Here is a 26,098-nt window from a genome sequence, read left to right as displayed (position 1 = left end):
AGAACTACGCAATTAAGACAAAATATATTAAGGGGAATGAAGGGAAACAACCAACAATTTACGTACAATGCAAATACACATACAAATGTCATTGCAAAATCCATGATAATACTTGAAAGTAGATCCAAGGAGAATACTGTGAAATCCCGACTTTACGGCAAATCCCTAGTCATGTGCCGAGAAACTCATATAGCATTCTGCTCGCCAGTCACCGAGAAGTGCGAGGGTCAGACGGGAGACAATGCTGAGGGATAGCTTTCCTCATTTAAATGCCAGTATGCTAATTGACAAATTATTGACAGGCATGTAAAGCTCTCTGATGACAAGAAGGTCGCAGAGCTGTTTAATATGTACCAGAGCTTACGACACAGAACATTAACGGCCACTTGCATAATAATAATAATAATAATAATAATAATAATAATAATAATAATAATAATAATAATAATAATAAGATTAATAATAATAATAATAATAATAACAATAACAATAATAATAATTTTAGTTGGTTATTTAACGACGCTGTATCAACTACTAGATTATTTAGCGTCGATGGAACTGATGATAGCGAGATGGTATTTGACGAGATACTGATGATAGCGAGATGGTATTTGGCGAGAAGAGGCCGAGGATTCGACATAGATTACCTTGACATTCGCCTCACCGACTGGGGAAAATCTCGGAAAGATCCCAACCAGGTAATCAACTCAAGCGGGAATCGAACCCACGCACGAGTGCAAGTCAATAATAATAATAATAATAATAATAATGATAATAATAATATCTTGAAGACACTTCTCAAACTTTCACACGTTCCGCAACAATTCTTTATCATGTTATCACTGATCGCATGTTTTTTAACTAATTTTATACCGCATCCATTTACATTATATGTAAAATTAAGAAAATACTCATACACACACAATTGGAATGAATTAATATGCATCGAAATAAAGAGAGAAATCTTCGCCTCCCGTATTTCAAAAAGTAAGATATCCGACAACGGTTTAAGTGGATTCTGTAATTAATTTTGCACAAATCCCCATTATAGAGCTCTTCGTGTACTGTAGTCATTTGTAATATTAGTCTGCTATTTACGGACGTCGTTATTTAAATCTAACGGAAACCTGAAAGGTTTTACTCCTTACAATGAGACTGTAACTAGATTTTTTTATTCGTTGAGGAACCATGAGTGCTATGAAAGAAATTAGTTCGGAAGAAAAAATAATTCGAAGACATTCGCCCTCAAACACGAAAGTAGTCTTCACAACTGATTAAAAAAAAATAGGTAATCATTTATTGAAAGAGTTGCCTATTCCAATCTTTCCTGATTTTTTAATATTTGTGACAAGGAAGGCTTATTTCTAATGTCCACTTTACGACTTATATAGGAAAGTAACTTCTTCATCCAAAAATGAGTCTTTTTCTCTACATTTCCGTAAAGGTTAGTGTTACATTAATTTAATACATAATAAATTATATAGTCTACACATTTTTAATTGAGAAATGTTTGTTGAAAACGTTATAGGTGCCAGCCAGAAAGCTATAGGCTATTTAGGTTTTTTAATTGAAAACATGCTCTGTATAGTTCCTAATATTGTAGAAAAAACAAGTGCCAAGTATTCGTATTTAGTTTAAACATCTGCCCAAAAAGTCCGCTTGGTATAGCCTAGTAGTAGAAAAAAATCGACCGAGTCTTGGTAGCAGTCCTCCTGAATATAGGCAACAAGTTTCTCAAGACCGTTCACAAGTACCGTACATATAGGAGTTCTTGTTTACTGCACATGCGCAATGCGTTGTACCTGGAACTTGGTAAAATCAGGCGGCCTATTTATTTTTTCTGAAACTGTACACATCCATAAGTTTTATTATCTGGTACTTTCCACAAACACTCCTCAATTCCTGAAGTACTCGTATGTGAGAAGAATTGTTCTATTTAGACAGGAACACATTTTTAGAATAGATATTACATTTCTATGGAAAATTAAAGTATCATCTTGGTATTATTTCCGTACACAGGAATTCTCCTAAGAAATTCGTACGAGTATCTTTTAAGAATTTTTTCTCTTTCAATTCAAGATGTCTTCGACTGAATGTATAAATTATAGAAAAATTATAAATTTCTCCAGTAGTGGTTTTTAAGTACATATTGACTATACAATTTCATTTCTCACTTCACCTCAGGCAAATAACAATTTTCTCAGTAAATCGCTATTTAATGTGTCTTAATAAATAGCTGTTCCTGAGTTTCTCTCTTGGCCAGATTATTTGGTTGGATTTTTTCTGAGGTTTCACCAACTGTAAGGCAAATATCAGGTGCGGCGAATCCTCGGCCTCATCTTGCCAAATACCCTATCGCTATCACCAATACCGTCCACGCTAAATAAACTAGTAGACTAGTTGATACACCCATTATTTTATTATAAATGACTATATTTCTCATACAATATTCCCGGTAAAAGTATGTGTTTCGAGTTCTGAAAATATTTAGATCGAAATGTTGTACCGTTAGAGAACGCTCTTTTTATACTTCAGACAATAAGACAAAATTACCATACATAATCACAGTATTTACTACGTTTATAAACGGAAACTAACTGACAACGACACATGCAAAATACGTTTGAACACTAGCATCATTCCTAGTAGAACTATTTCACGTAACAAAACTGACAGTATAAACAGACAAAGAAAGGCTACATTCTTGATTGACATCGCTGCGCCACTGGCATGCGGCCTTCAGAAGAAATACACCAACGAAGTTAACAAATATTTACAGTTTACGAGGAGAAGGTTACAGTGATCCTAACAGCGATAAAAATTCCACATACTTGACGAAATCATAATCATACAAGAAAGGTATTGTAATAGGATGCAGAAGCACTACAAGAAAAGATGCCAATGAAAATATAAACAAAGCTTCTATTGTATCTTTTCTCTTCTTTTTCTCTACTTAAATGCAATATAATTGTGTGCTGTTTTCAAAATAGTGTACGCTACATTATACACATTACTTTTGAAGGAAAAAATGTGGAGCATAGTAATTTTTATCGAAGGAGTCTCATTTTTAAGTCCCTTAAACATAGTTGTTGTTCAGTCAACTGTCTGAAGACAGGTCTGAACCCCATAAGTGACCCAACAAGGCATCACTCATGAGGCAACTAAGCCAGGAGATAAGGGGTAGGGTGGCCAGTTCCTTTCCCCCCACGTTGTATATATCGTTGACTAGTTACACATTACACTAATCACAAAAGGTTAGAAAAATCCACTACGTCGGTCAGAGACCACGAAACGCTGTCCTGCTGATACATAGAAAGCTTCAATCGAGATGTTGATCCGAAGAAATATTTATCCACAAATCAAACAATAACGAGAGGCTATCAGATTTATCAGAATCATACTTGGTTACAAGCAAAGAAACCACTAATAACTATCAAGTTACTGGGCCTCTAAATTAAGAGCATTTCTTAAGTGACTGATAGTTACCGTTCCGTACCCTATTCATCTCAGAATTGCGAGCGAACCAACTTCGCCGACTACAGTCACTTGCAAATCCCACGAGCGATGCAATACCATAAATATCCAACTGGGTGCAGAACGTTCATAAATCTATCATTCAATAGTCTAAACCGTCAAATCCAACATAACAAATCGATATTGGCATACATTTATATCACTAGATCTGTATAATCCTGTGGTTTCGCCATGAAAATATGGTCGACTGTCTTGGAGCATGCAGTTATCAGTTTCGCCGCTAGATGCCTGTATAACTACAATAACTGTGGAAATTACTGCATTTTGAAGCTAAAATTATATACAGACATATAATATGGAGTCTTACACAAAAAAATATACTCAAACAATTTTTAGTTTTGGACAAACTGCATTTTGAAAGTCCACGGCCTCATCTCGTCAAATACCATCTCGCTATCACAAATCTCATCTACGCTAAATAACCTAGTAGTTGATACAGCGTCGTTAAATAACCAACTAAAACAACATTTTAAGATCAATTACATTACAGGGCTTTCATTTCAACATTTTTCAGTCTAACTATTTATTTCAATTAATATTAATTTAAACAAAAAAAAAAGTCAATTTAGATATTGAGGGGTAAGTTTAAAACCAGTGTTAATTGCATTCTAGGTGTGACCCCCTCTTCCCTACTACTTTTGAAATTTCAAATAACTCTCCTATATTAAGATACTTAAAATATGAAAGAGTATTCAATTGTTTATACATCTCATTCATTTGTTTTCACATCTTTTATTTTCTATCATCACCTGGCAACCTCAATCTAATTTCCAAATTACGAAAAATTGCCCCAGATTCGCTGATAGTTGCGAAAGAAAAAATGGAAAAAACCACAGGATTAGAGAGCTCATTATTTTTTTGACGAATTATCATATGCCACACAAATGAGTTTAAGTACGTCGAGACAAATAGATGCTTCTAAAATGGTAAAGAAAATAACATCAATCACGCCCACGCGAGCGTCAAAATACCGAACTGCTTTCAGAAAACATGGAGATAAAATAAAACAACTTTCTGGGGAAGAAGCTCTTTCCATGATTGTAGAAGCCAAGTTCATCAGAAATCAGTACAACGTAATAACAACTACATAAGGACAAAGTAAATAACCCTATTTCGAAGTGGGGATTAAAAGGATCCTCTGGACAAAGTGAATATAAACAAAAGTTAATATATTTAACTTCACTAATACCTATTGAAGTTACAACTAGTAAATCAATAGCTTTGGCATAATCCATGTACTTCTTCACCAAGATTCTGCAGACTGATTAAATGTCAATTTGTACATAAAACACGAGAAACTTCTATCGCAGGAAAACAATAGCCTATGTTGAAAACCAAACAAAGCAGTAAAGATCTTTAACTGTTTAGTTTCAATAATGTTAATATTCAAGTTAATCATTAATTTTTACAATAACAGTAGATGAGAAACCAAGGATCCAGAGAAAGTTTCTAATTCTGTAACAGGAGCAAAATCTACATATGTGGTCTTATATCCAAAGATTTCAATAATTTAGAAAAGGTACTGTCTAATTTTTAACAACAATCAATACAAACGGGATAGATTAGGGTTAAATAAATTTGATATTTAATTTAAATAAGTGTCACTGTATTAACATTCTTTAAATCAAAGGATGGAACGAAGTATTTTTTATTATATTTTAATAAACAGCAATAATACGATTATAGGTTAAAAATGAATCCAGGGCTGGGCTCCAACAGCGAATTCTACTCTTTCACGGGGAGCCATATGACTTCTCTTCAACCTCTTTCTTCCTCGCCGAACACCGCGCAGCGTTGAAGCCGTACGGATGAATATTAAGCGTCTCCGTTAAGAGTTTGGATTCGCTCCCGGTGTCTAGCCCTGATTTAGGCGGATCTACATATGACTGAAAACAAGCCATTCAGTAATTTTTAATTTAGTTTTCAACCTGTAGATAGCTTTAAATTACCGGTACACTAAATAATTTGAATGTACTCATCTCCGATAAGGGGATGAGACACCTCTTCCGGGCACTCTCTGAAATCATCACTGGCTACAACCGTTGATTAGCCGAGAGATTTGACAACAGTATGATTTGAAAAGTGTTACAAGAAAATAAACTGTCAACCTTTTACGCTCACAAACTATGAGTTTTGGAGTTCAATCTTAAAATTCTAATACTTCATAGTTATTCTTTAATTAATTAATTAATTCATTCTTTTTAACCCACCATTCCGAAGTCGGAACATAGGTAACTCCTGACAGAGGTTTCAATGCCTACAAGGAATTTAGTTACACTTATTTGCCAATAGGAGGCAGAGGACAAGTGGTAATCTCATCGCCTCAAACGCCACCTAGTATGCAACTAAGGTTGGCCTATTACTAGTAGTATGCGATAGAGGAGCAATTTGGTCCGGAGTCTCTAATTTAGGCTTGGAGGTATTTAACTTGCAGGAAAACTACGACACGGAACACATGGCTTAAGTTCCTCCCGGAAGACTTGCGCTCTGGATTTTTACGTCCTGAAAAATCCATAGACTCCAGCAGAATTTGAACCCGCGATCTTTGGGTTAGGTGAGAACGCTTCCCTAGAGCACAGAGGGCGACACAACTTGACATGGGTATCGCTAAAATAGTTTGGGGTCCGTAACCTCTATATTTGCATGTGTCACACACAATATTTGTTGAGCACAACAGACAAAACCGGCTGTGGTGTACGCAACGTGTAGGGTGGAAATTAATAGTGCGTGGAAGCCATGATCATGGCTCGAACCTCGCACAAGGCCTGATTGCTGTGACCATTGACAATGTTGTGTCCCATGTCGTCGCACATATCCATTCCTATCACGAGAGTTCCGCCATATATTCGTACGAAATCGTACGAGATCTTAATATATTGCAGAATTGTACTTACTGTAGGTCAACAGCCGACAACGAACTGTTGCGCGCTATATAATAAAACATTGGACAAAACTGATTGCTAATACAATCGCAGTTAACGCCTACTGAATGATAATGATACATGGGAACGTGTATTTTATCAATTATCTACATATTTTCTTATCACTTAGATGTTAATAAAAGGCGCAAACGACTTAGAACTAAACTGTGAATTCATTCTTCAAGTGCTGTAATTAGATATCTTCTCTCGTACTTTATGGATCAAATTGCGAAAGCAAAATAGTAATTTCAATTATCCAGTTGTCAGATTTATCCAACATAACCCTCGATACCCCATTTTTTCGACATAATTTCTAGACTTTCACAGCGAAAATCAAAAAGTGATACGCTAATTGGGTGACGTAAATAACCTCGGAATAGCACGGACTGAAATCTGAGTTCACAGTATTTCCACGTCATCTGGGTACATTTCATATCTCTTCAGTTGAATTTGTTAGAGCCTTTCTGCAGTTTTGTTTCATTATTAACCATTACGAACAGTGGCGTAGCGTGGGTGGCCAGCGTCCGGGGCAAAACATGTAACTTATTGCGCCCCTTAACCCGCGGATCGTTAGCACTCGAGAGTCACTTCCACTATTCCAGTAGCCTACTGAACCCTTCTACACTCAAGTACATGTATTCTATTTTAAGAAAATACTGATCTAATTATAATTAAAGTAAAACGCATTTAATAGTAGTATACTGAAATGCTGGCCTATTTAAAATCACCTGATTTTAATTTGTGTAAATATTTCAATAATGTTAAGGTATTGAAATCTACATTGAAAGTTTTGTTTATTGACAGTATTGATAGGTCATTTAGTCCTTCTTGGCTCATATACAACAAAAATTAACTTGTTTTTATTTATTTATTACTACTATTTTTTTTTAATTTTGTGCATAGGACAACCGCAAATTTCAATCCCCGATCCAAGCTACGCAAATATTAGTGCACTAATTGGAAGCTTGCTTCTGTTGGTGGTGTAGTCTAAGTAAAATAAAAAAAAATAATTTCCTGGAACATAATTTCAAACATAACTCTCAATTTTTAAACAATTTCTGTTATCAGGTTTTATCATCGATAAAGTGTAGGCGGCATCTATAATCGAGTTCGAGTTACTACAGACCGTAAGGAAACGTATTATTATTATTATTATTATTATTATTATTATTATTATTATTATTATTAAACTTATTTATTAGTTAAGTATCTATTATCTATAAGCAATGCTAGATGTAGAAAGGATTTTCAATTAAGGATGGGGGACTCTAAATGTCTGGAGGAGTACTTGTATATGAAGAGTCCACTGCAAGAATGATGGATGTCATTTGGAATACATTTTGCAGGAGAAGCAATTGAAAGTTTGAAATGCTTAGCGCTCAAAGCTTAACTGTAATTTTCCGATCATTACTGGACAATGATTATCAGTGCTAATGCCATATAACTCTCTATGTACATTCTATATGTCTTAAGCTATGCAGTGACAGTCTTGGTTCATTTTCGACAAGAAAGTGACATCCATCATTCTTGCAATGGACTCTTTATATATTATTGTATATTGTCCCGCGCCGTGGCGTCGTGGTCTAAGGCATCTGCCTAGGACTCGCGTTACGAAATGCGCGCTGGTTCGAATCCTCATGTGAGAAGAAATTTTCTCATGAAATTTCGGCCAGTGTATGGGACCGGTACCCACCCAGCATCGTGATGCACTTGGGGAGCTACGATAGGTAACGAAATCCGGTTGCGAATGCCAGCTATAACGGCTGGGGGGATCATCGTGCTAACCATACGATACCTTCATTCTGGTTGGATGATCGTCCACCTCTGCTTCGGCATGTGGGCGTGAGGCCAGCAGCCGGCTGGTCGGTCTAGGGCCTAGGCCCTTCACGGGCTGTAGCGCCACGGATTATTATTATTATTATTATTATTATTATTATTATTATTACTATTATTACTATTATTAAGGAAGCTTTTAACAGAAAAAGGAGCATCTTCTGCGGACCTCTGGAAAACAGAGCTAAGGAAGACTAGAGAAGTGCTTTGTATGAAATGTGGCATTGTATGGAGCAGAAACATGGATATTACGACGAAGTGAAGAGAAGCTAATAGAGCTAATATGTGGATGTGGATATGGAGAAGAATGGAACGTGTGAAGTGGACAGACAGAATAAGAAATGGAGCTATGTTGGAAAGAGTGGTTAAAAAAGAATGATGCTGAAACTGATTAGGAAGAGAAAAAGGAATTGGTTGGGTCACTGGCTGAGAAGAAACTGCCTACTGAAGGATGCACTGGAACGAATGGTGAACGGGAGAAGAGTTCGGGGAAGAAGATATATCAGATGATAGACATTAAGATATATGGATCATATGAGACAGAGGAAGGTAGAAAATAGGAAAAATTTGAGAAAGCTGGGTTTGCAGTGAAAGACCTGCCCTTGGGTAGAACAATGAATGAATGAATGAATGAATGAATGAATGAATGAATGAATGAACGAATTCGAGATTGAATTTCTTTGCCAGGTCACAGTCTTGAACTTGCGAACGCAATATATATAGGCAGATAATCATCTAAAAATGTTAATAAACGTGACAATAGGATGCACCTGATGGGGATTGCATAAGCGACGCATGAATGGCAGATAAATGGTCCGCTGTATTGTAAATGGGAACAGCGTATAATGTAGTACAAGTATGATACCAGTTTGGCGAAGAATGAAATGTTTGTTTGCACACAATGATGGGAACAGCACTTTCTCAACATTTCTCAAGAAGGTAAAGCAGAAAGAAAGTTTCGTATGTACTGATTCTTAAGTTGATTAGTACCCAGAGTTTCCTGCAAATGTATTAAAATTCCTGACTTTAAAGCAATCAATATTTTATTCCAATGCTAAGAAGGCGGCTAACTTCATACAAAAGTCCCGGGTTTGACGGGACAGTACGCAATTTTTAACACATTTGTTCCGCGACTAACCAGTATATTTCACTATATATACAAATTGTGTCACTGTTTAATTATATATCTTCCATACGACGTTGCACAATTTCCTATCAATCTTCATTCTTGAAATTGTCATTTAATACTTGTATCGAAATGTTAGTTTATTTTTTATTTTTTTAAATCACCGTCGTAATTTAAAAAATAAATTATACGAAACCGACAATTATTTCTTTTTAGAATCGATCTACATAACATTACGTACGAAGCTTCAAACAGTTTAAATGTCAGAGTTCTACAATATCCAGTAGAAATACGGGGAAATGTCTAATGAAATCGTATACTATCTGAACTCGTGAAGTAGATTTAATTAAATTTTTCTGGGTATTTCAGAATAATGGATGATGTATAACACATTATTTCGAAACCAAATCTTAAGTTTTATTACTAGCATTAACTTTAATGTGGAGCAACTTCACTTTTACTGTCATCACAATCGTATTAATTAACATCGTGTTTAGTAGTTAAACCTAAGTATGGTTATCAGTCACAATCAGTTCTCATTCTGAAGTGCTGACCGATACGCGTTACTTGTGATTTATTATTTACTGTACTTTTATCTTTCCGCCTAGCTATTTAATTTCTTTTTCTCCATAATATGAGAAACACACCTCTGTACAGTAATATTATTTTGATTTTCTATCATTTATTAAATTGTCATTTATTGTATTGAAAGATAGGTCAATTCACTATTTTCTGCTCAAGAACAGGTCCTAAACCCAGTATTCTCCAATCTTCTCTCTTTTTTGCCTTCCTCTTAGTCTCCACATATGATCCATATTATCTCAATATTGTCTAGCATCTGATATCTTCTTTTGCCCACAACTTTTTTTCGTTCACTATTCACTCCAGTGCATCCTTCAGTAGGCAGTTTCTTCTTGGCAAGTGACCCAGCCAATTCCTTTTTCTATTTCTGATCAGTTTCAGCACCATTATTTCTTCACCCACTCTTCCTAACACAGCTTCATTTCTTATTTTATCTCTCCATTTCACAAGCTCCATTCTTCTCCATAACCACACTTCAAATGATTTTAGTTGTTCCTCTTCATTTCGTCGCAATTCCATAATTGTCTCATACAATACCATATTCCACACTAAGCATTTCACTAGTATCTTTCTTAGTTCATTTTCCAAAGGTCAATATTAGTTTATTTTTAAACCATCTTTATACGAATAAGGAAGAGAATGAAACATAACAAACCTACAATAATTTTTGTAGGTTCATTATAGGCACAAACTTTTAAACTAGATTGCGGAAATGGGTTGCTTTGGGTCGTCCTTGAAAGTGGGTTACGAGCGGGTAGTTTTACGTCATGATTGACAAGGAGAAAAACGTGATGCAAGAAAAGCATTTATTCTACGAGGAATTATAACACGTACATTAATTTCCTATGGAAAATAATGACAGACTGTGGGTGCTAATCTCAAGTAGAAAAGTTCAGCTAAATACGTTAAATAAATTTACGTTTTATTTATTTAAAACTTTCTATGATCTCAGTTTAGTACTTTTAATTAATTACGCATAAATGCAGCTCTGTAAGTTAATGTTGAAAAAACAATAAGTTTATTAAAATAAACATATGAAATTCACAATTAATAACAATTCTGACAAAAAAATTACATTTGTTCTTAAACATTTTTATCAACAGTAATCTCACTAGAGGTTTTGATATATCTAGAGAAAGTCAAAACTCGAGTGGGATTTAATTGACTATTACACGATAAGAAGAAAGTATATAAAGATTAGAAGAAATAAAGTACTCTAACACAATAAAATAAATATTAATTGACTAACTAAAATTCTATTTCACTAATGTTAGCTTCACTAAAATATTTGAACGGAGCCGCTATTTTCAGTTGACTGTCTATGCGGTAAACAAATGACGATCGCAAAGCATGTTTTATAGTACCGTAAGAAATTTGAAGTTTGAAATGTTGGCAAACAAAGAAACAAATGGTAGGGAGGTGATAAAGCAAAAGAAATTATATAAAGATTAGAAGAAATAAAGTACTCTAATACTATAAAATAGATATTAAGGGTGCTATGCATAGACATTTCGCTAGCCCGCGCTACGAGCGTGCTAAACTAGCCCCGGCTATTGACTGATTACTTACGTACAGGATTCATATCATATCACATTGCTAACACTGGTTTATGAATACGAAAAACGTTCGCTGATCATCCACCGGAAGCCCGCGCTAAGAATATCTATGAATATGGCCCTATTTGACTTACAAAAATTATATTTCACTAATTTTCCTTCATCAAAATGTTTGAACGGAGTCGCCATTTTCAGTCGACTATCTATGCAGGAAACAAATGACGATCGCAAAGCATGTTTTATAGTACCGTAAAGAATTTGCAATTTTAAATGTTGGCAAACAAAGAAACAAATGCTAGGGAAGTGATAAAATTAAACAAATGCTAGGAAAGTGATAAAACTGTGCGATAAGCAGCCATGATTGGTTGAAAGACGTCCTTCCGTACCGTTTTATTGAACAAAAGTAGTATGACGTAGTAAAAGTGTAATAGTCACATTAAAATACAGGTTAATAAAATGTGCAACTAAATAAATTATAAAATATGAAAAATAAATAGTATAATTAAAATAAAATTATATTCTCTGCGACAACAATCAAATAATTATTATAATGTGCAACGTGTTATTTTAATTTAACAACATAAGACAAGCTTATTACACGAAAATTAAATGTACTTTTGTTACGAAACTTAAATGTTATTTAAATTTGTTTACGTCACAAATAAATGTAAACCTATAGTAGTGATTACATATAACTAATAATCATCAGTAATTAACTTATTCAAGATAACACCACTGCTTTATATGGCAGGGGCCTGGGGGCATGCGAATATTATATGTTCTGCAAATTACTAACGTGCTGCATAACAAATAGGCTCGATACTATCACTAACTTTCAATAAAAAGTGTATTTCTTTCTTCATTCACATTTATATTGAATTTTAACTTGTTCTTCACATTTCCTGACGTCTATTGCAGTGTACCATTGACTTTGTGGAATTATTATACTCTCTATGCTGATGCCCAGGTTTACATACCATATCTTCAACTCACTCTCACGCTTCACTCTCTTCAACTATCTACACAGCCAGACATATGGGTCGTTCATTACCAAAGAGTTGGTACCCAAATTCAAAAGCTTGAGTTTGACATGTCTGTTTTAAATAGGCCTACATTTTCCAGTAGAAATACATGTAAATTAACGAAACAATGTAATATTTTAATAGATATACTAGTGAAGTACATTTAATTAGGCTTAGTCATGGGAACTGTAGAACAGTGAAGTAATATTACACATGACTCAGTTACAGGTCATAAGATTCATTACAAACAAATATGTCAGACTACCATTATCTCTGTTTTTATTAGTTGTATCAACTACAAAGTAATTTAGCGTCGATGGAATTCATAATATCGAGATAAATGGTATCTCACAAGAAGAGGCTGAGGATTCGCCATAGGATTACCTCACATTCGCTTTACACAAAGCCTCGGGAAAACCAATTAGGTAATAATCAGTCCAAGCAGAGATCGAACCCAAGACAGTGTGCAACTCCAGATCAGCAGACAAACGCGCATGCCACCTGAGCTACGCCGGTGGTTAATGATTTTGATATGGGAATATCTTATACTATTGCAATTCTTTCATAAACATTTTATTACCACTAACAATCAGTATGGTTGCCAAATTTCCTCATACCCAGGAGATACAGTATTCTTATTGTGTACCATTGCTACAGTATTATGACGCAAAAAATAAATTTTTGACATACTACTTATGTACCGTATATTTTTAAATAACACACTGATTTTGTTCATATTCAGTATGACTCAATTCAAATGTAAATAATGCACCTGAAATATAATTTTTCTAACAAATCTAATGGACTTTTATTCGGGGAAAAAAATGTGATTTAAGCTTACTCAAAATCGGCTTTAATGATGTTTTATGATAAAGTGACAAGTGAAATGGTTTAGACAACCCACTTATATTGGAAAAATAAATAATTAGCTACAGAATTAAGGTTCCAATTGCTTTACTATGGTGGAAATGTGTGTACTCTCAAAACATGCATTTCTTTCTAGTCTAACGTCTTTAAGAGGATTTGTAGATGGCTGTTAAGATATCGTATCTCACTGGGTCGATGTCCATAATATAGACCTACTATTGTTTGAAATGAGAAAACATGAGCTTCGTAACTCTCTTAAGAGCCTACTGTTAGGAATTTGCCAAGTCGTAAGCAAAATAATCTCTCTCCAAAATCATTAATACTTTTTATTTAATGTTTCTATAATTTTCGAATATCGAATTACGAACAGCTAGTCTATGTAAACTTTTATTGCGTGCATAATTCAACAGTACAATTAATAGACATCTTACTTTTTTGGGATTATAAAAATTAATTTTGTGTGCAATGCGAACAACTAAAGTCTGATTCTATTTAGGTTACCAGCAAACAATTACAAAATTATATGTGCGTTTGAACGATAGTTCAAGAAAATACAGAACGTTTAGTAATACCTTTAGTAGCATAATACAGAACTGAATTTTCGCAAAACTTGTGAAATGTTATATGAATTCTACAATTTGAGACTGACAATCGTCAGTTACTCACATTCACAGCAATATGGACTTCGTTTAATACAATACATACTCTCAATTCAATTAACGTTCCATTTTATCTATAGATATAATCTTATCTATTACATACAAAATTATCTACGTCTAAACTATTTCACTAATATCTGTATTTTACATGCAATTCACATAACATTGTAGAGTACGCGGATTAAGTAGGGGAACAACATAAATGAGTTTTGTAAAAAATTAATTTCCTAATTCCTTCTCCATTACACAAATTCAGGCAGATTGCTGAGGTACATTTTTCATGAAAATACACGTTTCCACTATCCTTGATATCGAAGTCATTTCTGGCATACTGTATCCTATGTATAGTCTTTTTTGCTGACCTATTGGACGGACTGTTTTTAGTAGGTTATTTTATGATGCTGTATCAACATCTTAGGTTATATGGCATCTGAATGAGATGAGGTGATAATGCCGGTGAAATGAGTCCGGGGTCCAACACCGATAGTTTCCCAGCTTTTGCCAGTGTGAGCGTTGTAGTGAAGCTGGAGGAGGTCATTTTGAACATCTTATGTCTTAAGATAAGGAAATAAACACCATTAAATTAATTTTACAGAAAAAAAAACTAAGACTAAATATGGGCAGAAAGAATGCATGCCGGGCCACTTAGCAATCCAATTACCCCACAACGCCACTGGGTGTTACTGCTTGAGAGTACTGTCTGCCTTCTGGTGCCTGGGTTGCGTCTTAAGTTGAAGGTGCTGTATGTAGTTTGCAAAGATTCATTTAGGCTACCTCGAGTACGAAAAGTTAAATTCCCTCTTTGTCTTGAAATATGCGGAGTGTTTAATAAACACTCATTGCTTCAAATGCTGTTAAATTCCCTCTTTTATGTTCATACAGGCCGAAAGCAATGTTCCCAAGGGGTGGTCAAACTAATGTCAGGCAAAAATAATTTCTTTCAATGACTGTGACTTTCAACATAGCTAATAAATAAAAAAGTCAGAAGGTTTAAGTATGTTCCAAGTATTATCGTGGAAAATTTGGTATATTTTGCTTTTAAAATGAAGAATATTAAAATATATACACTGTGTTTCGTGCTTATCACGCAAATTAAAACGTACGTAAAAAAATATTGTCATAGATGAACTACATTTAACACTAACTTAAAAGTGTACTTATTTCTAACAACAACTAAAAATCATTTTCTGCGTTTATCGTTAATACAAACAAACAAAAAACCACGGCTCTGGTACTGCGAAAGTGTACGCTATTCAATACCAGCTGTCATTTTATTTTCTAGATAATGGTAATTATTTTTCCCTGATATGATATGACCTCCATGGATAAAATTCAATAAAATTCGACAGTTCAATAAGAAAAAAAAAAAACAAAAAAAACAAAAAAAAAAAACAAAAAAAGAACAAATATAGCAGAACAGCAACATACCAGAAAGGCTGAAAAAAAAATATAGGCCTACCACACCACCATCAAGAATTTGCATTACGTTTAAAAAATCTGCTTACACAAAATATTCCTGTCTGCAATCTGTGTCAAATGTGAATGTAATAGTAATATGCGTTACAAGAGCGGTATGTTGAAGTTTTCATGTTCGAGGAAAAGTTTGAAAAAGCGAAACATACCTGAAAGAGGAATTTCTAATTAGTTGCAATGAAATCTCCATCTTGGTTTCTGTTCAATGACGGCAAATTTGCAAAACAAAAATATCTATCTTCAACATTGTTGCTTTAAAATGTTTTCTGTGTTTACTATACTCCACCAGGCCGTGATATAAGTCTGTCTTTTTTTTCTCCCAGTCTATGATGAGTCTGGAATCTTGTTGATTTTTTCACGGCTTCCTTAATGTTACTTGCATCACGAATGCAGCACCTTTAGTGGAATTGTAGAGTTTACTTAATTTTTGCAAATATTTAAAAACAATAGTTAACAGTGCAATTTAGGTGAAATTGCAGTTGTAAGTTTCCAGTTCATAATTATTACTATATTGAACGTCTCTAAAAATGATATGTTAAAAGCCTAAAGCAGTAAAATCAATATGTCACTTCAGCGGTAAGAAGAGGGAAATTGTTGTGTGTGTTAGGTTGGGAATACTGAATGTGGAATTTTAGACTTTCCGCAGATTGGTTTTGTGCGGAAACTAAGCAAATACGCACGATCTCGCACAAAAGTAATATACACTACAATAAAAATATACTTATTGACTAATATCCACACAACTTTATATAGCCTTTCTAGAATGTTTCCAATTTAAAACCTTACCAGTAAGTGGCACTTTTAACTACTGTACCTGCAGTTGTACTACCGCCTTCTGTTATGGAGCCTGCAAGATAGTTGAAAAAGAATCTCTTGGGCAGTCACTCGTCATTATTGGTAGTTGTTATTACATTAATATTGAAAATAATATACAGTATACAGCTTTATTTAAAAAACGTTCTACATTATAATACCATAAACGGTTTTCTGGATCAAAACATGTTCCAGTCTCTCCAAACTTCCTAACAATATTATGCACTGTAAGACGAATAAACTGGAAGCAAGTAAAGAAATAGGTTTGGAAATAAATCCTGAAAAGACAAAGTATATGATTATGTCTCATGACGGGAATATTGTGCGAAATGGCAATATAAACATTGGAAATTTATCTTTCGAAGAGGTGGAGAAGTTCAAATATCTTGGAGCAACAGTAACAAATATAAATGATACTCGGGAGGAAATTAAACACAGAATAAATATGGGAAATGCCTGTTATTATTCGGTTGAGAAGCTTTTATCATCCAGTCTGCTGTCAAAAAATCTGAAAGTTAGAATTTATAAAACAATTATATTACCGGTTGTTCTTTATGGTTGTGAAACTTGGACTCTCATGTTGAGAGAGGAACATAGGTTAAGGGTGTTTGAGAATAAGGTTCTCAGGAAAATATTTGGGGCTAAGAGGGATGAAGTTACAGGAGAATGGAGAAAGTTACACAACACAGAACTGCACGTATTATATTCTTCACCTGACATAATTAGGAACATTAAATCCAGACGTTTGAGATGGGCTGGGCATGTAGCATGTATGGGCGAATCCAGAAATGCATATAGAGTGTTAGTTGGGAGGCCGGAGGGAAAAAGACCTTTAGGGAGGCCGAGACGTAGATGGGAAGATAATATTAAAATGGATTTGAGGGAGGTGGGATATGATGATAGAGAATGGATTAATCTTGCTCAGGATAGGGACCAATGGCAGGCTTATGTGAGGGCGGCAATGAACCTCCGGGTTCCTTAAAAGCCAGTAAGTAAGTAAGACGAATAAATCCACACCTGTGGAGTAACGGTTAGCGCATCTGGCCGCGAAACCAGGTGGCCCGGGTTCGATTCCCGGTCGGGGCAAGTTTCCTGGTTGAGGTTTTTTCCACGGTTTTCCCTCAACCCAATATGAGCAAATGCTGGATAACTATCGGTGCTGAACCCCAGACTCATTTCACCGGCATTATCACCTTCATCTCATTCAGATGCTAAACAACCTAAGATATTGACAAAGCGTAGTAAAATAACCCACTAAAAAAAAGACGAATAATAACTTTTGACACTGGTCTGTAAACCTTCTTTGCACTTCTTGGATAGAGTTAGTGAGTGAAATTCTATCTTGTAAAGATTGCTGGTCCAATACAAAACTTAACAACTCCGTCCCATAGGTATTGGGTAAGTTCAATAATTGTCATACCTCAATCCTGTGTAATTTTAATGTCATAATAGGCCTTGATCTTAGTCAGGGTATATAGTGTAAAACACACAAAGAAAAGTTGTGATTTTTACCTTTGGGAGAGTACTAAAGACAGTGCGTAAGACAAATTTCCATATAGCCTGGAACAGTTGAAGTATTACATACAGTATCCTAAGAAATCTACTTCATAAAAGAGAAATTGCACCAGGTAATAATGAATTTATTTTGCAGATATAAAAAATGTGTGAATGTCAGGAGTAAACATTCTTCATCTTCGAGGATGGTGAGTGCTTCTAAATAAAATTATGTACCGATATTTAATTTTTATTTTTACTGTACTAACAACTAACAAATAGTGGTACTGATGAGCGACTGTCCAAGAGATTCTTTTACAACCAAATGCATTCTGCATGACTGAAGCTGGTAGTGCAGTTGTCGGCAAATAAAAGTATTGTTCAGAGGTAATGTTTTAAATTGGTCGCATTGTATATTCAATTACTATGAAAACCATTCAGATTGTACTCTAATACTGAAAGACACTACAAACAAATCCTCTTGTCATGCAAACACACGCGATATTTGATGTAGGCTTAAAAGTAAGAAAGCAAATCAGCATATATTCCATGCAATGCAAATAGCATAAAACACAAGTCAAGAAACCTTAAAAACTTACTGCCTGTGGAAATTACTGAGCCATATGTTCTGGAAAGGAAACAACAGTTACCATCAATGACTGACCACACGTTCAATTATAATTCTTTGACTAATTACTTAATAAAACCTTCTAAAGCTAACCAATTCTTTCAATTTCCAAAGAAATCCTGAAATCAAATCTATGGTTCACCAACTGTCTCTACATCTTATTACCTCAAAATATGCTGCCTTCATCTACAGAATGTTCATTACTAGTCATATTTTATAGAGCAGTTTCTAGGTATAATACTAAACAAATAAGTTGAGACAAATATGTAACCTATGAACATGAACTTTATTTAACATATTACAATATGGAATATGTATTATATGTCTTGCTCGTGTTAAATTTTTTACCATATGTTTCGGCCTGTTATTGGCCTTCTTCAGAACTGGTTGTTGCTGGTCTTGGCGCCTTTTGTTTTGTTTCCTGTGGGGGTGTGTTTGTGTAATGTAATGTGGAGTCAAAGAGTGTGTGTGTGTGTGTTCTGAAATTGAGCTGTGTGTTGAGAATTTCATTTGGATGTGTTTTTGTGTGTCTGTATATTTCGTACAGTTTTAGTGTGTTTAGTTTCTGGAAATATACAGACACATAAAAACACATCCAAATGAAATTCTCAACACACAACTCAATTTCAGAACACACACACCCTTTGACTCCACATTACACTACACAAACACACCCCCACAGGAAACAAAACAAAAGGCACCAAGACCAGCAACAACCAGTTCTGAAGAAGGCCAATAACGGGCCGAAACATGTTAACCAGGTACGGTAAAATTTAACACGAGCAAGACATATAATACATATTCCAAAGTGATATAGTGTTAAAAGTTGTGTAATCAAGATGTATATTGCAATAGTTATAATAATAATTTAGGTCCTGTCAGGTCCTGTTGTCACATTTGATCCACCAACATTGAGGAATGTTGTTTTATATTGTGTGACTGCCGTACAGAACCAAGATTATGTTGATGTTCCCATGATGATCTTCGAAACCAAACTGCTCATCAGTACTGCCAGAATTACAATAAATAATAATCCTGTGAGCAACATCGCTCAGAGAGACAAGGCCGACCAGCTGGCTGTTGGCCTCACATTCACATGCCTCAGCAGAGGTGAATGATCGTCCAACCAGTACAGGGGTAATGTACGATTCCCTAAGACATTGCTATCTACTGTAGCTCCTCAAATTCAGCACAATGCTGAGTCGATGCTGATCCCACACAATGGCCGAAATTTCATGAGAAAATTTCTTCCCCAATAAAGACTCGAACCAGTGCTCATTCCATAACACTAGTCCAAGACATGACGCCTTAGACCACGTAACTACAAGACACTGCTACACTGTCAGAACTGCATACATTTACAAGAAGAAATGTTTTTGAATAACAAGAAGAAACAAAGTTTTTGTTTAGTTTCTCTGAAAAAGTATAATAAAATAATTTTTGGGTATATTTCAAGATTAATACGTTCTATGCATCATCACACCATCACCATCATCATCATCATCATCATCATCATCATCATCATCCTGTAGTTCCATTCAGGAGCACAGGGCATCTGTAAGAGCCTTCCAAAGGATACAATTCCATACAACAGCTTTCACTTCACTCCAGGATTTCCCAAAACTCTCCGCCTCACTACAGACAACTCTTCTCCATGTTTCACGCGAGTTCTATGCAACTACAACTAATACAGAGAGAGTCTGTACAGTCAAATTAAACCTTTGCACGTGTCCTAAGAGCTGAACTTACAACCTTTAAATGAATGAACAGTTCCTTTCCAAGCCAAACCGGCTGTGTGATGGACATGGAGGCAATTTTGAGCACCTCCCATATGGGAGAACTAGAAAAATAAAAGGTTTACCACGTTATCCCAGTGTTCGTCTTCTTCATATAAAGCAACAGTATTTACTAAAAGGCTTCCTATTGTAGTTCAAATGTAAATGGCTACAACTTGTTACATAAGGCTCTGAATATATACGTTTACAGAAACTTTAGTTATTATACCCAAAAATTGTCCTTGTACGGCCTATAATAATAGATATTTGTGTAAAAAATTAGTCTAACATAAGACATATTCAATATTATTAAAATAATATCATATAGCCTACAAGTATATATATATATATATATATATATATATATAGTAATAATACAATAATTCCCCTTAACATTTAAGGACTGCGACATAGACAGTGTATCATCACGAAATAATTTCAAAACTAGACCATTTTTATTTCGAAGACTTAATCTGCTATACAACCATGAATAAACTGCAGCTCTTGGGCTTATTTGCTCGCCCCACATTTTTTCTTCTTCGTCTGTTAGAAGTCTCGAAGAACTTACAAGACGTTCTACAAAATAATCTGCAGTATCAATAATTTGAAACATTTGTCCATTCTGTGGGTGGCGAGAAACAAATAGCCAGTAATTCTGCCTGGAGCCCTCACACGAGATGTTCTGGAGGCAAATTTGCAGTAGCCTATCAATCGAAACATTTGTGTCTCAGTAAGGCGTGAAATGAAGAGCCAGTAATTTTGGTTGAAGCCCTCTCAATCAGGGATACGATTATTTTATATGCCCTAAATCTACGACACCTATCCCCACCTTTACTTCTAAATCTTTTTATCATCCTCAGTTTCAACCACGAATTTTGGATCTAATGGTAAGATGACTAAAAGTGACTAAATTGCTTAAGATGACAGTATCTGACTCCTGTCTATAGTTGCACTGAATTTATAAATGTGTATATCAGCCATACAAATAAGGATGGATTGTGATAGCATATTTGAAGAATTAATGGGCTTTGCCCAGCAAGGATTTATAAAGTTTATTCTTTAACATCTCTCTCATTATCAGATCAAACAAAATAATTTATATATTATTACGATGTACCGAAGTACATATGATATTTCCGTGCAGAAATTCTGCGTCATCATATGATTAAGGATGAGTGGAATGGAGATATGCTATGCGAAAAATAATCACTTAGTGATTTAAGACGGCGCTTATTCCATTGGATCCCGGCCACTTAGTCACTCATAACGAGTGCATCTCTGCACGTGTGGACATTGTGCCACTGTCATACATCTATGATGAAGTGCATGAGGGTAGGCTACTAGAGGGAATCCAAGAGGTGGAATTTAAACTGAGAGGATTCGATCCGACATCGAGATGGGAATCCAGTGTGGCTTAATGGATAGAGCGTCAGCACACAGAGCTGAAAACTCGGGTTCAAATCCCGGTGCCTTCAAAACAATTTATAACTCAAAACTGAAAAGGCATAATAAGACAATAACGAGAAGGACTTTTGTAATAGCAGTCTTCGGTAAACATTTTACTATAATATTCTACAGAGTATAATACCACACCTTCAAAGAATGATGAACAGCCTTTGCCTGGTGAGAACAAGGGACAACCGAGTTGATTCTGTCCACTTTATTGACTACAAAATACAAAAGCCTGGATTCGAGCTCAGACTGAAGAGGGATATTTTATCTCTTAATCCCAGAACAGGTCCAGGTTCACTCAGCCTCCTATAAAATTGAGTAAAATATCTTTCCCAGTGGCAAGAGGCAGTCAAAGCATGATGCTTGCTACAAAGGTGCAGAAAGCACAACGACATTTTATCTTTATTTGTGAGAACATTTTTGACGGAAGTTTTGCTGCTGCTGTCACCATATAATACCAACAATAATAAATGATAATAACTATAAAAAAAGAAACCATAACCAACACCATTTCCACTGTCACCATTATCAAATAGAAGTAACAATGATAACATTTCAAAAATGTAGCCATTATCCTACCTGATGAGAAGGGTGCCAATCTTGTTTCTTCTATGTGTTTATCCATTTTTGTTCATGTTACAGTCATCTCAATATCCAACCTTTGGAAAAGAGAAAAAAATTTCAATGTCACAATGTACTTCAAATGCAATAAACGCAAAAATACTGAAAATTGTTAATGAACCTTTCTAAACCACTGTACCCTCCTCTGCACAGCTGACAAAGCTCAAGTTTCTCGTTAGTGACACATTTTCCATATCATAGGAATACTTGCCCCTTTCGGGCGCGCCTCCGTACAGGGGCAGCGGCATTTCTCTAAGGTTAGAGCCCAGTTTAGATGTGTGTGTATTAATCGAAAATTAGGGGCTAAAAATATTGAGAATAGGACGCATGTTTATATGACATTTTTTTTCGATTAATACACACACCTAAACTGGGCCCTAACCTTAGAGAAATGCCACTGCCCCTGTATGGAAGCGCGCCCAAATTTTTTTTTTCTATCGTTTTAAGGTGATCGAACCATGAGTCAAGATATTGCTATTCACTGTTTTCTATTTAGTGCCATTTTGAGAGTTTGCAATACAAGTGAAAGTCAATAACTAACATTACCAAATCACCAAAAAGTATTATTATTATTATTATTATTATTATTATTATTATTACTGACAACGCCACTAGCTTTACCATTGTCACTATCATATCATCCCCAATTCACAATTATCACCATTAATGCTGTCATAACCATCGTCTGACCCACCTACAATTTTTAATTTTAAACTGCTGGTCTCAACCTTTCAAAAGTTCTGCTTTACTTTGCACAATAATATACCCAATTTAGTTTGAGCACGCTACCTTCTTCCACTTTACCAACATGATATACAAGGGGCTAGACATGAAAGACATCATTGAGGCATTTGACTCTCAACCGAGAATTGCCTTGTTGCCCTACCTTCCCTTTTTCCCACACAGTGAATACTGGAGGGTATATAGCGTGCTGCGCATTGTTGGTTAGTAGAATTTAGTGTGAAATATATAGCCTACAATTAAGTGAATTTTGCACACACATATATATAGAGAGAGAGAGCTTATACCTATGAAGTCCATACTTACCTAGCCTATATCATGAAATGGAATGCATTCTTACGTTTGAGCGTATAACACAAACCATCCTACGTTTGACAGTCTAACATAAACATCTTACTTTGAGGGTCTAGCATAAACCACCACTACAGCAATATGGGAAAAGACGGTAAAAGTCTTGTTTACCTTTTTGACAAGTATAAATACAGCATAATTCTGTTTAGCACATTATTATTATTAACTTCAACAGGCAATAAATGTGCACAAACAGAAACTTAAATAGGCCTATAATCAGGGCATGTGGAAGATAAACGTCATCCTGGAGAAACCATTATTCGTTGGTTTTACCCTACATTGAATAAGAAAGCATTGCAACTTACGTGTAAGACCAGAGTCTTGACAGAAAAAGTTCTTAAACAATACAAGCCTCTTCCTGGAAACGCAGCAAACACGCCACTATCATAATACACCGGCAATCACGAAATTTTGGTTATTTCCTTCGAAACACTTGTTACACATCTACCATTATGGAAATCGGACATGATGTCACACTCAAATTCCAGTGAATTTACCACAGTTTATAAACAAATGGCTGCATTTCCTGGGAGTGATGGGTCGCTCATGAACGAGTCGTTTCGAATGAACGACTCCCCCTCTGGAGCAGCTCTCCACTCGCTCCTTACAAGAGAGCGAGTCGTTTATCACATCTCTCTCCCCACTCTTGGGAGGGCAAGGCAACGTTCGTTGCTCATGAGTTCATGACTCTCTCACAACACTCCACTCCACAACTCTATCAGCTGTACAACATACAACAATGCCTCCCTCCAGTATTCACTGTGTGAGAAAAATGAAGGGTACTGTTCCGCTCTTTTGAACGACTCTCAGTAAACGATTCCACAAACGGAGCGGGAGTCATTGAACGACTCCGACCCTGTATTCCTGGCAGTCTCCTGTCAGTGGGTCTATTCTGAAATTGCACTAGGTTTCATTATGGTCTACATTCCTCGCCCGTGGTGGAGTGGTTAGCATCTCTGCCTTCCTCCTTGGCGATCCGGGTTCGATCATTGCCATCGTAAAGTACATCATTACTATAACAGTGGTTCGATCCCCTTCTGAATCACAAAGGAATTTGTGGTGGACAAAGCGGGTGTAAGGGATTTTTCTCTGGGTCCTCCCGTTTCCTCTCACAATTATCATCATTCCGCAATCAACCTCACTCTGCTCCAGGCCTCCAGAACAAATAAAAATGACTAAAAAAGTTTTACACAGTGTGTTTAATAAAGACTATTATGGTCCATATTCGAATTTGGGATTGAATAAAACCCCTGATCATATGGTGATCAGGGATGAAACATGCACGTTCGTCAGAATTGTGGCAATTTAAATTTATGTACAGTACCAGAGCCTTCTGACAGTACCTATTTGTAAATAAATGAACGACGTAATGTACTCTTTGACTAATAGTATTTCCATTTATAAATGGCTGCTTGCAGTAGTTATAATTTAAATTGAGGTTATGTGGAACATTCGATTTTAATAAAAACTAATCAATTCACGAAATAATTAGTGATTATAATCTTCTCCAATTCTTAATTTATTAATTTGATATTAACAGCTTTCAGTAGGCCTATTACTTCATAATTGAATGTTTTGTATCGGTAGGAATTGCTCACGTCCAACCATTGCTACGACCCTGGTAAATGTCATTCAGCATACGTTTTGTTGCCAAATTGGAAGATTGTGGTGGTTTTTCGGAAGTTAGGGTGGGTCTGAAAGGTATTTGCTAATGATCGATAATGATCATCTAAATATTACCTTTCTCTATTCCTCCCTCGTTAGGCCTATCAATTGGCTATACTTCTGTTATAATCTAACATTAAAATATTAGCATGTTAAAATAATACAGATAATGTTACATTTTTTTATGAAGAGGCGTCATTTCACTGCTCTTAAAATCGAACAGGAAATTATTACTGACACTCTACATACAATATGTTTATTTTAAGTATAAAAGTGTAATAGGTACTCTGTGGCATTTTAAATTTCGTAAGTAGTTAAACGAAAACAAATGATATGTACGTTCTCACAATTTACACAGATCTGATTAACAGGACTGAAAAAAAATTGACTGTCTCCCCCCCCCCCCCCCCAAAGTCATTGCTCTCTAGAACATAAGTTCCCTTCGTGTATCTTCGCTACAATTCAGAGACAGGTGATGTTACATGTTCTTGGACCACGTGGCCTGATATCTACAGTTATAATTGAAATTAGTATTCTGCATGTTAATATTGTAGCGTAGCTATAGCATTCCGGGATTCATGAGGTCGTGCATTCAAACACAACCTAGTGCTTTTTATGTTTTTCTGTTTTTAAGAGAGAGAGAATATATAATTGCTCCTGTCTCTTTTATAAATTTTGTTTTTATTGGGTTATTTTACGACGCTGTATCAACATCTAGGTTATTTAGCGTCTGAATGTTATGAAGGTGATAATGCTGGTGAAATGAGTCTGGGGTCCAGCACCGAAAGTTACCCAGCATTTGCTCGTATTGGGTTGAGGAAAAACCCCGGAAAAAACCTCAACCAGGTAACTTGCCCCGACTGGGATTCGAACCCGGGCCACCTGGTTTCGCGGCCAGATACGCTGACCGTTACTCCACAGGTGTGGACTCTTTTATAAATGTTTTAGTAATTAACATCAGGTTCATGAATGTATTATGCTATGA

At 35.5% G+C, this 26,098-nt stretch overlaps 1 protein-coding gene across 2 annotated transcripts in view; it reads right to left on the bottom strand.

The window, feature by feature from the left end:
- Window positions 1-23,973, bottom strand: part of cyst (rho guanine nucleotide exchange factor 18 cysts) — a 245,364-nt gene extending 221,391 nt beyond the window's left edge. Inside the window, exons 1-3 of one of the 2 annotated variants that reach the window (XM_069825944.1) lie at window positions 23,754-23,973; window positions 22,315-22,394; window positions 18,480-18,508 (exon numbers count right to left, since the gene is read on the bottom strand). Coding sequence is in view for 1 of the 2 variants with exons in the window: in XM_069825939.1 (XP_069682040.1) it covers window positions 22,315-22,360 (46 nt within the window). In the remaining variant the exon portion in view is untranslated. The remainder of the gene's footprint in view (window positions 1-18,479; window positions 18,509-22,314; window positions 22,395-23,753) is intronic. The other variant, XM_069825939.1, reaches the window with a different exon arrangement.
- Window positions 23,974-26,098: the final 2,125 nt, after the last annotated feature.

Source organism: Periplaneta americana, chromosome 5, assembly GCF_040183065.1.
Source record: "Periplaneta americana isolate PAMFEO1 chromosome 5, P.americana_PAMFEO1_priV1, whole genome shotgun sequence".
Taxonomy (NCBI): domain Eukaryota; kingdom Metazoa; phylum Arthropoda; class Insecta; order Blattodea; family Blattidae; genus Periplaneta; species Periplaneta americana.
The sequence above is the reverse complement of the archived record's forward strand: the minus strand, read 5'-3'. Positions and strand labels throughout refer to the sequence as shown.